Source organism: Eptesicus fuscus, chromosome 12 (assembly GCF_027574615.1).
Source record: "Eptesicus fuscus isolate TK198812 chromosome 12, DD_ASM_mEF_20220401, whole genome shotgun sequence".
NCBI classification, from domain to species: Eukaryota; Metazoa; Chordata; class Mammalia; order Chiroptera; family Vespertilionidae; genus Eptesicus; species Eptesicus fuscus.
Window position 1 is genome coordinate 583,999 of NC_072484.1, and position 11,537 is coordinate 595,535.

At 64.7% G+C, this 11,537-nt stretch overlaps 1 protein-coding gene across 1 annotated transcript; it reads left to right on the forward strand.

Moving 5' to 3' along the window:
• The first annotated feature begins 693 nt into the window (after positions 1–693).
• Positions 694–8,614, forward strand: EEF1A2 (eukaryotic translation elongation factor 1 alpha 2). The gene is made up of 8 exons (XM_054723731.1): positions 694–771; positions 1,992–2,207; positions 3,875–4,054; positions 4,507–4,803; positions 6,073–6,223; positions 6,762–7,018; positions 7,641–7,875; positions 8,230–8,614. The coding sequence occupies exons 2-8, from the start codon at positions 2,064–2,066 to the stop codon at positions 8,355–8,357; spliced, it is 1,392 nt and encodes a 463-aa protein (XP_054579706.1). The 5' UTR covers positions 694–771; positions 1,992–2,063; the 3' UTR covers positions 8,358–8,614.
• Positions 8,615–11,537: the final 2,923 nt, after the last annotated feature.

Sequence of the window (11,537 nt, forward strand, 5' to 3'; positions counted from 1 at the left end):
AGGTGGAAGTGGCCCTCTTCAGGGGCCTTAGGGAGGGTGGGCTGAGCAGTTCTGCCAAACCCCAGGCCAGGCTGAGGGGCCCTGGAGGCCAGGGCTCAGGCCGCACCACGGGGCCAGGCAGGGAGAAGCCTGGCTTTGGGGGCCTGCGTGGGTGAGCCCGTGTGGCAGGCAGGGGGGTCAAGGGCCTGCAGACAAGCAGGTTCCCCCTGGGCTGCATCCTGGAGATGCCTCAGAACCCTGGCCCAGAACCCCGCCTCAGGCTGCGCCCACCCCCAGGCCTGCCCTGCTGTCTGCCCAGCTCCCCTGCCACCCCGTCCCCTCGGGCCCCACCCCTGGGGACCTCCGTTGTGTTCGAAGTGTCTTTCTGCAGGCTCTCCCCGTCTCTCTCCGGTGTGTCTGAGCCTGGCCTCCGCCTCTGCTCTCTGTCCTCCGTCTCTGCTGCTTCTCCCCGCACCTCTCCATCTCGGGCCCTCCCTCCTCCCCGGCTCCCTCTCCCTGCCCCGGCTCTCCCCCGCCCCCTCGCCTTCGCCTGTTTTTCTCTCCCCGCAGAGCTCCCTCCGGTGCGTCTTGTCTCGGCGCCTTTGTCGCTCGCTCCCTCTTCGCATCTTCCTCCGGCCCTGCCCCGCCCGCCCGCGCGCCCCGCCCGCGCTGCCGCAGTGCCGTGCTGCAGGGCGCGGTGCACTGCGCCCGCGCGTCAATAGGTGGACCCTCCTGGAGAGATAAAACCGCGGCGCCGGCGCCGCCAGTCCCTCTGGCTGAGACCCGGCTCCGGTAAGGACGCTCGGTCCCGAGTCTCCGCCCCCGCCCCCAGCTTTCCGCGGAGGGTCCCCTCCCGGCGGCCGGTCCTGGCGCGGAGGGCTCTGGACCCCGCGCCCAGCGAAGCTGCGCAGCTCGCCACCGCAGGGACCGGCCGCCACCCCGCGCGCCAGGACCCGACACCGGGGTCGGTCCCCACGGCGGGAGTGGGGTGGGGGCTTCTCGGTGGTGCTTGTGTACGCGGCGGCGGCGGCGGCTGGGGCCGGGCTCCTGGGCGGTGGCTGTCGCCCTGCCCTGCGCTGTGACCTTGGGGCCGCTCGGGTGTCTGCAGGTTTGGGGCAGGGGAGTCAGTGCTGGTGTTTGTGGGGGTGCCCGGGCGACGGAATGGGGGAAGGGGAGGCGGACCCGGGGCCCTGGTCAGCAGCCCCTCCCCTCACTCCCTTGGGGTCCACCTGGTGTCCACACGCCAGTGCCCGCTCTCCCTCCCAGCCGCCTGGCCCCTCTTGGGCTGCCTAGGGTTCTTCATGGCCTCCAGGATGGGGCAGGGGCGTGGGCCCTGGGCCCTGACCACAGGGAAGGGGGAAAGGGTGCCCCCCAACCTCGACCCTACCAAGCTGAAGGGCCCGATCTTCCTCCTGTGGACAGAGCAGAGACACCCACCTCCCTGCCCAGAGGGGGAGGGCCAGGCTATTCTGGGCCCCTGATCGGGGCACCTCCGTCCCGTTGGAGCTTGGGGCCAGCAAGTCTCTGGTGCCAGCCAGGCAGGAGAGAGGAGGATGGCGCGTCCCTGTCCCTGCCTGAGAATGGGGAGCACTGGCCTTCCTCCTGGTGGCTCTGCGGGAGGGGTGGGGGTGAGGGTGGGGGACAGTGTCCTGCCCAGAACTCGGGGAGAGAGCAGCATGGGGAAAGGGCACTGGAGGGCTGGCAAGGTGACTCATCCCCGGCTCCTGACTGGCCATGGGCTGGTCCACCCTGGTGTTTCTCGGTGTCTCCAGAGGGGGTCAGACTCTCACGGGGCCTCTGTGGGCCTGGATATGTACATGGGGGCGGTTTGGGTTGCCACCTTGCTCAGCTGGGTCAGGCACGGCTGGGTCTCACCTTCCCACGGAGCGGGGGCACTTGGCCTGGCCTGGGGCTGGGGCTGTGGCTAGATGTGCGGCTGCCTGTGCAGGGCTGCGTCTTTGCTGGGTTTTTCTCTAAGGTTCTGTCCCCTGTCCCCCACCATCACCCCACAGAGCCACTGCTCAGCATCCCCTGCCCGAGCCAGAGCCCTCTAGGTCGCACGGCCCTTCCCACCCTCGAACGCCATGGGCAAGGAGAAGACCCACATCAACATCGTGGTCATCGGGCACGTGGACTCGGGCAAGTCCACCACGACAGGCCACCTCATCTACAAATGTGGGGGCATCGATAAGAGGACCATTGAGAAGTTTGAAAAGGAGGCTGCCGAGGTGAGTCGGGGGTAGGGGTGGGGGCTCCCATCACTGCCTCCACCGTGAGGGCGGGTTCCACTCGGAGGCTAGGCTGGCCTTCTCAGACCCCGGGGCACGTGGCTTGGCGTATCTCCTCCAGGGCAAGAGGGGCGTGAGCCCTAAAGGACCCTGTGTGGGGGACGTGTGCCAGAGGGTCCAGATGGGAGTGGTGTGGGGGGAGCAGAGGCTGCCTCTCTCTGAGGATGTGCTTGGTGGGGGAGGAGGATGGCGTGCTGGATCTGGCCCAGGGTAAGGGGTAGCCTGGAGAGTGCATTTCTGCCCTGCACAGAAGGTTCTGGAACAATTTGCCACGCTGGACTAGAGAGCCCTGGAGCCTGTTTTTCGTGCCCCCAGGGTTGGGTTCCCGTGTCCGCAGCGCTGAGGTCTGGGGCTGGAGGTGGCACTGCCCTCGCTTGTTCCAGGGCTGGGCCAGGACGCAGGTGCTATTAATAGCTGGTTGGTGGGCACCCAGCCCGTCAGCGCCATTTTCTCGTGCTAGACTGGGGGGGCTGCTTGTCCAGGGAGGTGCCCTTTGTGGAGGGAGAGGCAGGGGGGCTTGGTAAGGATGAAAGCGGCCCCGCGAGCTGACCTCCCCTCTCTTGAAGCTGCTCTCTGACCACTGTGGGTGGGAAGTGGCCGTGGAGTGGGGTCCTGCTTTCTGCACACCTTCCCCCGCCCTGAGCTCTGTGAGAAGCACCCATCTGGGGGAGCTGTGTGGGCTCTCACCTGGATGACAGAGTGGCTGGGACCAGGGCCGGGGAGGGGACAGCTTCTGGCCATGGGGCGCGGGCAGGGGCGATGAGCTACCTCCCTCTATGCCTGGGCCCCAAAGCTGTGTCACTTCTCCCTGTGGGTCTGGAGCTGGAGGGAGGTTGAGGGTGTTTTCAGGGTGTATGGTTCCGGTCTTTGGGGTCCTGTCTGGGTTGCCCCTTCTGGCTGGGCAGCCTCCGGGAGGACAGAGCCCTGTCTGTGCACAGCCACGGCAGGGAACTGTGTCCACCTGGGCAGTGACCGAGGCTGCTCTCCTAACGGCAGTCCTGGCCCCAGGCATGGGGGTCTCCCTGGCACTGGGCACAGGTATGTGCAGACAGCAGCCTGGCTTTGCTTCCCCTGCTCAGGTGGGCCAGGAAGGGGCGCAGCGGCCGCGGAACTGCGGGAAGCTGGGCTGACTAAGGAAAGAGCTGGAGAGCCAGGCCCTTGCTGGTGACCCCATTCGATTTCTTTCTTTCTTTAAAAAGAAATCACAGAGGGGCTTTTGGTTTGACAGCCTGAAACCCAGTGGCGGTGCGGCCTCTGGCTGAGGCAGAGATCTTGGGGGAGTAGGTTCAGCTTCTAATAAAGGGGAGCCACCAGCCAGGGGAGGGCTTTGGCCTGCGGCTTCTCTCAAAGAGCCGGTCACAGGCAGTTACGCCACCTACTGGTGGATGCCTGAGTTGCGCCCATTTAGGAGGCAGACGGCAGGGCCTGGGGAGCCAGGATGCCCCACTAGGCTGGGTTCTGAGTGTTCCTCAGAGTTCCAGGTCCCCAGGGGGAGCCATGGCGGCTGGCGCCTGTTTCCTGCCTCTCGCCTGGGCCTCTGCTGTGAGGTGCTGTTCCCAGTGGGGCCGGGGCCTGGGCCGCGCCCTGAGCCGCCCCCACCCCTCCAGATGGGGAAGGGCTCCTTTAAGTATGCCTGGGTGCTGGACAAGCTGAAGGCGGAGCGGGAGCGCGGCATCACCATTGACATCTCCCTCTGGAAGTTCGAGACCACCAAGTACTACATCACCATCATCGACGCCCCGGGCCACCGAGACTTCATCAAGAACATGATCACTGGCACGTCCCAGGTGGGCAGACTGTGGGGGCCACAGGGGCCCGGGAGGTGGGGCCAGGGCTCCCATTCAGAGGGCACCTGGGTGCGGGCTCTGGAGTCATTGGAGGGTAGTAGGGTCTCCTCTGCTTCCTCATCAGGGCACAGACCCTCACCTTTGTCCCTCTTGCCCCACCTGGTACAGAGTCACGAAAACAACCGATTAAGCACCTCAGCATCTCAACCAGGATAGTTCCTCTAAGGACAGTCAGCCAGTGTCAGGGCCACCCGTGCCACAGACAGACTCGGACAGCCCCTGGCCGTGCCAGGGCATCCATCCAGACAGACAGACGGATGAGCCCCTGCCACTTGTCCTAAGGTCGAGATTCCCAGGTCCCATCCCAGGGAGTGCCCAGGCCGCTGTCTGCTGCCCGGAGGGGCCTGGGCACTAGGTGAGGTCGGGCTCACGGTGCTGCGCCTGCTGGGCAGGCGGACTGCGCTGTGTTGATCGTGGCGGCAGGAGTGGGCGAGTTTGAGGCGGGCATCTCTAAGAACGGGCAGACTCGGGAGCACGCGCTGCTGGCCTACACACTGGGCGTGAAGCAGCTCATCGTGGGGGTCAACAAGATGGACTCCACGGAGCCCGCCTATAGCGAGAAGCGCTATGACGAGATCGTCAAGGAGGTCAGCGCCTACATCAAGAAGATCGGCTACAACCCGGCCACCGTGCCCTTCGTGCCCATCTCTGGCTGGCACGGCGACAACATGCTGGAGCCCTCCCCCAATGTGAGTGCCTGGCGGGAGGTGGGAGGGCTGCTCTGACCTCTTCCCGAGGGCCCAGAGCACTGGATCAAAGGTCAGGCAGGGTCAGGGTGGGGCGCTGGGTCAGAGGGCTGTCCCTCGACTCCCTTCACCCTACTGGTCTTCCTTAATCTGCATCAGTGCTGGGGCCAGCCCCTGTGGGTGTCCTCGGGGACCACACGAGGCTGGCAGAGGGTTCTGCGGCCCCTTCTCAGGCTAGGACAGTCCCCCCAGGCCAACACTGTAGAGACGGCAGCTGCTGGGCCCCTGGGCCATCTCCGGGAGCTGCTGTGCAGGGTTAGTTGTCATAGCGTCCTGGCACCCCTTGGAGCCTGGAGCTAGCTGGGCTCTGGGAGGGCTGAGGCTGGCGCTCTGCTGGCCGCTTGGGCAGCCACTGTCCCCGGAACTCTGGGCAGGAGGCGACGAGTGGAGCTGGGGGTTTTGAATTTGTTGAACCCGAGACGTAGTGCCTTGGCACTGTCAAGCCAAGGACACCCTGGCCCAGAAGGGCGGCCACCCACACTGAGAGAGGCAGGCATGGAGGGGACCTGCAGGTGAGCCAGCCTTGAGCCTTGTGGCCTGGGTGCAGTTGGAGGGCCGCCCACCTTGCTGGACTGCGTGTTTTCACATTACAATTGCACGTTTCCTCACGGGGCCTCATGTAGTGCTGGGGGGCTGACTGCACCCTCTGCCCTCCTGGGGAGGCCCACAGGACCCCCACCTCCACCTTCCCTGCCTGGCCTGCTGGCGAGTGAGGACCCCTCACTGCTGTTGACCTGGGCTGTCTGGAGGACAGGGTCCCTGTGGATGGACTTAGCATGGTGCTGCGGGCCTTGTCTCCCTCTGGGGCTGGTGGGCAGGGGGCTCGGTGCCAAGACGGGGCTGAGTCTACTGCCAGGAAAAGCCTGAGTAATGCTCTGTTGGTCGTGCCTAGAGATGGTGGCACCGTGGCCTCTGGGGCCGAGACTGGACTCTGTGCCTCGGCTCAGAAACCCTGTGTGTGGTCTGGGCCGAGGTGGAGGCTCTGCATCCTTTTTTCTCTCTGCCCTGGTCTCTGTGGTGTTAGCAGTGAGCTTGGGAGGGGTCAGTGTTTTAGCATCTCAATGAGCCCTTAGTGAAGGGGCGGCGCTTAGCGCCCCTGCCTCCCAGGCCCCCTCAGAGCGGTGCCTGCACCAGGATTCCCCCATTGGGACTGGAGGGGGTGGGGGGAGCAGGCTGTCTCTACCATGCGATGCGTGCCTGCTTCCTGCCCAGATGCCGTGGTTCAAGGGCTGGAAAGTGGAGCGTAAGGAGGGGAACGCCAGTGGCGTGTCCCTGCTGGAGGCCCTGGACACCATCCTGCCCCCCACGCGCCCCACGGACAAGCCCCTGCGCCTGCCCCTGCAGGACGTGTACAAGATTGGTGGTGAGTGAGGGTACAGGGTGCTCCTGTAGGCGCCCAGCCCACCTCGGCCAGCTCTGCCCCTCAGACCCCTCCCCTGAGACGAGGGCCCTGGCAAGGAGCTCCCGACGTGAGGGTCTTTCTGCCTCTCCCCCCACGCTGCACACTTTCTGGGTTACCCATCCATCTATCCATCCATCCCTCATACATTCATTCAACCATTCATCCATCCCTCTGCCTACCTGTTCACCTACCCACCCCAAAACCCTGTCCATCTATCCATCCATCCCAGTGCCTCACCTGGGGGCAGGGAAGGGATCCCCAGCCCGGATGGCCTCTCCTTGCCCCGTCCCCCTCCTGAGAGGTTCTGGGATCTCTTGTGCAGTCCCTTCCTTTCCCGTGGGTCGGGGCCCCCGTCCCTGTGCGAGCCTCTGTGTGTCTGCCTCGTCTGGGGTCTCCCTGCCCCCTCACTCCCTCCATGTGGCCACGCCCCTGCCTGCCAGGGGGACCAGGGGCACCCGTTTGGCCCGCCTGCCCCTCACGGCCCCCTTCCTGGGCCCAGGCATTGGCACCGTGCCTGTGGGCCGAGTGGAGACGGGCACACTTCGGCCTGGCATGGTGGTGACCTTTGCGCCTGTGAACATCACCACGGAGGTGAAGTCGGTGGAGATGCACCACGAGGCTCTGAGCGAGGCCCTGCCCGGCGACAACGTCGGCTTCAACGTGAAGAACGTGTCTGTCAAGGACATCCGCCGGGGCAACGTGTGTGGGGACAGCAAGTCCGACCCCCCCCAGGAGGCCGCCCAGTTCACCTCCCAGGTGGGTGGCCCTTCCCGCAGGGGTCAGGGGCCGTCCTCGGTGAAGTCAGTGGCTCCCCCTGGCCTGGCATTGGGAGAACTCAGACCCTGGCTTTGCACACACGACCTCCAGGCCGGGAGAGGTTGGCACAGGGTTAGGGCTCCGAGGAAGGGTGCGTTGGGGGCGCCCGGGCCTGTCACTCGGGCTGCACCGAGGCCCCGTTGGGTCCTGAAGGTGCTTTAACCACTTACTGCAGAGGCGCCTGCATTCTCACACTAGCGCTGCACCCTCTGGTCACTCCTCACATGACGAGGACGATTTAAAAACCGGCCTCATTGAGATGTAATTGAAATGCAAAAACTGAGGCCGGTTTTGTCATCAGAGTCGTAGTTCTGGCGTGGGGGGGGGGGGGGGGGACTTACTAGCACTTCCGAACAGGGCGCCGGCTGCTGTTCGTCCCGCGTGGCTGGTTGATCTCCACTCGTTCCAAATGCTCAGTGCCGACCTCGGCGTCCAGTCTGTCCCATCGCTGGACCTTTTTCCAGTCAGCGCCCCGGGCCCCAGGGCCCCGGGAGGTGGGCTGTAGCCTCCCCCTGCTTTGATGCCCACCGTCACTGATGGCCTTATGCCACTCTGCCCGCAGGTCATCATTCTGAACCACCCTGGGCAGATCAGCGCCGGCTACTCGCCGGTCATCGATTGCCATACGGCCCACATCGCCTGCAAGTTCGCGGAGCTGAAGGAGAAGATAGACCGGCGCTCCGGCAAGAAGCTGGAGGACAACCCCAAGTCCCTGAAGTCGGGCGACGCGGCCATCGTGGAGATGGTGCCGGGGAAGCCCATGTGTGTGGAGAGCTTCTCCCAGTACCCGCCTCTGGGTGAGCGGGCGAGGGGCCGGCCGGGCGCCGCTGCAGGGAGGGGCCTTGACTTTCCGTGCGCCTGGAGCTTTAGCAGGAGACCGGCCCCCTCTCCGGGAGCACCGTGGCCCCTGGGCAGGTCTGGGGGTGCCCCCTCTCCAAGTGACCCACCCAAGGCGCACAGCTCTAGTGGCTGCCGCGCAGACACCTAGGGACACGCCGATTTCACGGGAGCCTAGAGCCCAGCGAGGGCCGCAGCCCGGCCCGGCCGGAGGCTGCATCCCGGCGGGCGGGCCTGGGCGGGGCGGGGCGCGGCCGGGGCGGGCGGGGAGCGCCGCGCCCTCACACCCTCACACCCTCACACCCTCCCCGCAGGCCGCTTTGCCGTGCGCGACATGCGGCAGACGGTGGCCGTGGGCGTCATCAAGAACGTGGAGAAGAAGAGCGGCGGCGCCGGGAAAGTCACCAAGTCGGCGCAGAAGGCGCAGAAGGCGGGCAAGTGAAGCGCGGGCGCCCGCGGCGCGACCCGCCCCCGCGGCGCCGCGCCCCGCCCCGCGCCCCGCCCCCGCCCCGGCGCCCCGCCCCCCCGCCAGAAGCATGTCTGCACCTCCGTTTGCCAGAGGCCGTCCGTGAGCGACTGGATGCTCGCCATCAAGGTCCAGTGGAAGTTCTTCAAGAGGAAAAGAGCCCCCACCGCCGCTTCCGCATCCAGCCTTCGCCACGCTCAGTGCCCGTTTCACCAATAAACTGAGCCACCCGAGCTGTGTGCGCCTGCTGCTGGGGGGCCCGGCGGGTCCTGCGCTGCCCGGGGAGGGGTGGGCCCGCCCGCCCGGGAGGCCGGCTCCCAAGGCCCGCCGGTCTGGCTTGCCAGGAGGGGCTTTGCGGATCTGCAGCGTGGGGGTGGGGGCTGGGTGTTTCGGGGTCTCCGAGAACCGGATGAGGGCTGAGGGCCCCTTCCCCACGAGGGACTCTCTCTCACACACTACCGTTCCTCACCCACTTTCCTGGGGTCCCCTCCCCAGCCGGTCATTTGCGGCGGCACCGTGTCCACCCTGCTCCTCAGCTGGGCCCGGCACCCCCAGGAACGCCACCCCCAGAACCCTTGGCCAAGCCTGAGCTTGGTCGGCAAGGACTGGCCCTGCCACAGGAAGCGGCGCCAGCCTGCCCGTGGGGGCTGCACCTGGAGCTGACGGGGGCGGGCGAGGGGGGGGGGAAGCAGACCCCCAGCCTGCTCCCAGGGCAGACTCCAGGCCAAGAGCAGGCTCCCGTAGTGTGTGAGGTCCCACAACAAATGTCAGCTGGCCGTTTAAAGTGACAGCAAGGGGCTCTCACAGCCCAAAATCAGAATCACCGGGACAAAATCAAGGTGCTGGCAGGGCCCAGGGGCTCGAGGGCAGGGGCCACTCGTGGCCTCTTGAGCCTGGGCTGTGGCTATAACTCCGATCTCTGCCTCTGCGCCACGTCTCCTTCCGCATCCCTCTTACAAGGACACTTGCAATTGCATCGAAGACCTACCTGGGTAATCCAGGACAATCTCATCCCAAGGCCCTTAATTTAGTAGCTTTTCAAAGCCCTTTCTTGCCTCGTAGGTCATAGCGCAGGTCTCAGGGTCGGGGCCTGAAATCTCAGGGGGTGCATCCAGCCCACAACACCCCTGGGGTTGCTGCCAGTCAGGAGGGTGGGGGCAGGTGGCTCAGAGAGGCCTGTGGAGGGGCTGGTGTCTCCCCGCCAGCCCCATGGGGGGACGGGCCCTTGAAGCTGCATGACGGCAGAGTAGGACATGGGTAGGCAGAGTGCCCTTTGGATTCACTTCCGGGGTGGGTCATGCTGGCAGCTGACCCACAGAGACCTCCCAGGAGGGCGGCCGAGTCAGCAAATACAGACACAAGACAGCCAGGCACATTGGGATTTTGGGTAAGTGGGATAATCTTCAATATAAATCTCCCACACAATATTTACACGGACCAAGTATTTGCTGTTTCCCCGAAATTGAAACTGGTCTCTGTATTTTGTCTAGTGACCCTGCCCAAAGCAGGGACTGGTGCTTCCTGCCACGGTGCTGAGCCCCTGGCCACCGTCATGGGTGGGGGGCCTGGTGTGAGCCTGCCCCGGGAAGGTGCCCTTACCACACGGCCCGGTTAGAATTGGGCTCAAATAAAAGAAACTTGCCAGCCAGAGACAGGGCCCAGTGTGGTCCCTGAGGGATCCTCACCCTCTGGTCCTGGTCACTGGTCCCCTCTGGGAACCCCGGTCGCCCAGACGCCGAGGCGGGACGATGTTAGCTGTCCACACAGCGGAGGCCGAGCGGGGGCCACGGCTAGCCGTCCAGGTGAGTGCGTGTGGGGCGGGCACAGGTCCTTCCAGGCTCATGGACTCCCAGGAGCAGGTGAGGACAGGCGGGAGCGCGGTCCCATTCCCATCTGAGTCCTGGTGGTGGAGGGCGGGCCTTCTGGGAAGGGTCTCTATTCCTTGGGCACCACTTCTGGCGGGGGGGGGGGGGGGTTGATGAAAGCAGGTCTGAGAAGCCCCAAGCCCACAAGTCAGAAGCCCGGCCTCGCCCCCGTCCTCCCTGCACCCTGGCTCAGGCTGGCCCACAGGGTGGGGAGGGTTGGGGAAGGACAGCGATGGGAGGAGACGGAAATCTGGGACCTGGGCCTGGTGGAGCATGCAATAGCTCCAGGTGTCCACAAGGTGGCAGCACACGTAGGCACCTCTCCTGGGATTTTCCCACGGACCTCTGGGTGGGGGCTCCCCTGCCTCCAGCGCTGCAAATGGATCCCATTTCAGGCTGTCCCCGGAGCAGCCCTCATTCAGCGGGTCTTGGCCACACCTGGGGCCTGGGCTACAGAGTCTGAGGGCGATGGGCCCGCCTGGCAGGAAGGGAGGCTGGGGTGTGGGCAGAGTCCCGAGGTTATACTCCGGGCTGTGCGTCTCAGACCCTCACAGTGTCGAATGTCGCTGAGGGTGCATCTGTGGATGCCGAGTGGACAGGAAATGAAAACAGATGTTTAAAACAAGAATGCGGTGTGGCCCGGCCAGCGTGGCTCAGTGGTTGAGCACCAACCTATGTACCAGGAGGCCATTCCCAGTTGGGCCACATGCCCAGTTGAGGGCTCAATCCCCTGTGTGGGGCGTGCAAGAGGCAGCCAATCAATGATTCTCTCTCATCATTGGTGTTTCTATCTCTCTCTCCCTTTCTCTTCCTCTCTGAAATCAATAAAAACTTATTAAAAAACAAAGAGCCAAATCTTTTTAAAAAATGCAGTGTGGCGATTGCAGGGGCAGGGGGCTGGGGGGAGTGGAGGCAGAAGAGGGTATAGGGGGATAAATGCTGATGGGAAAAAATAAAGAGAAAAACCAAGATAACCCATAATCTCACTACAAAGGAAAAATAATAAAACAAGAATGCCTAGCACACACCACAGCATCATGACACACTGCGGGAAACCACTGCGCTAGGACAGGAAGAAGGGAAGAAGAGTGGTCCGGTGTTACGGCGAAAACAGTTCTGACCGTGAGAGCCTCTGGAAGGTTCTGGGGACCTGGGGCACTGATCTTGGCAGGAGTGCCTGAGTCCTGCTCCACCCCTGCCATGCCGAGGACAGGCCGGCGGCACCTGGCCGGCTGTGGGAAGGGTTGGGTGACGGCTGTGGTCAGGTGCTCTTAGGCGCAGCGCTGTCCCG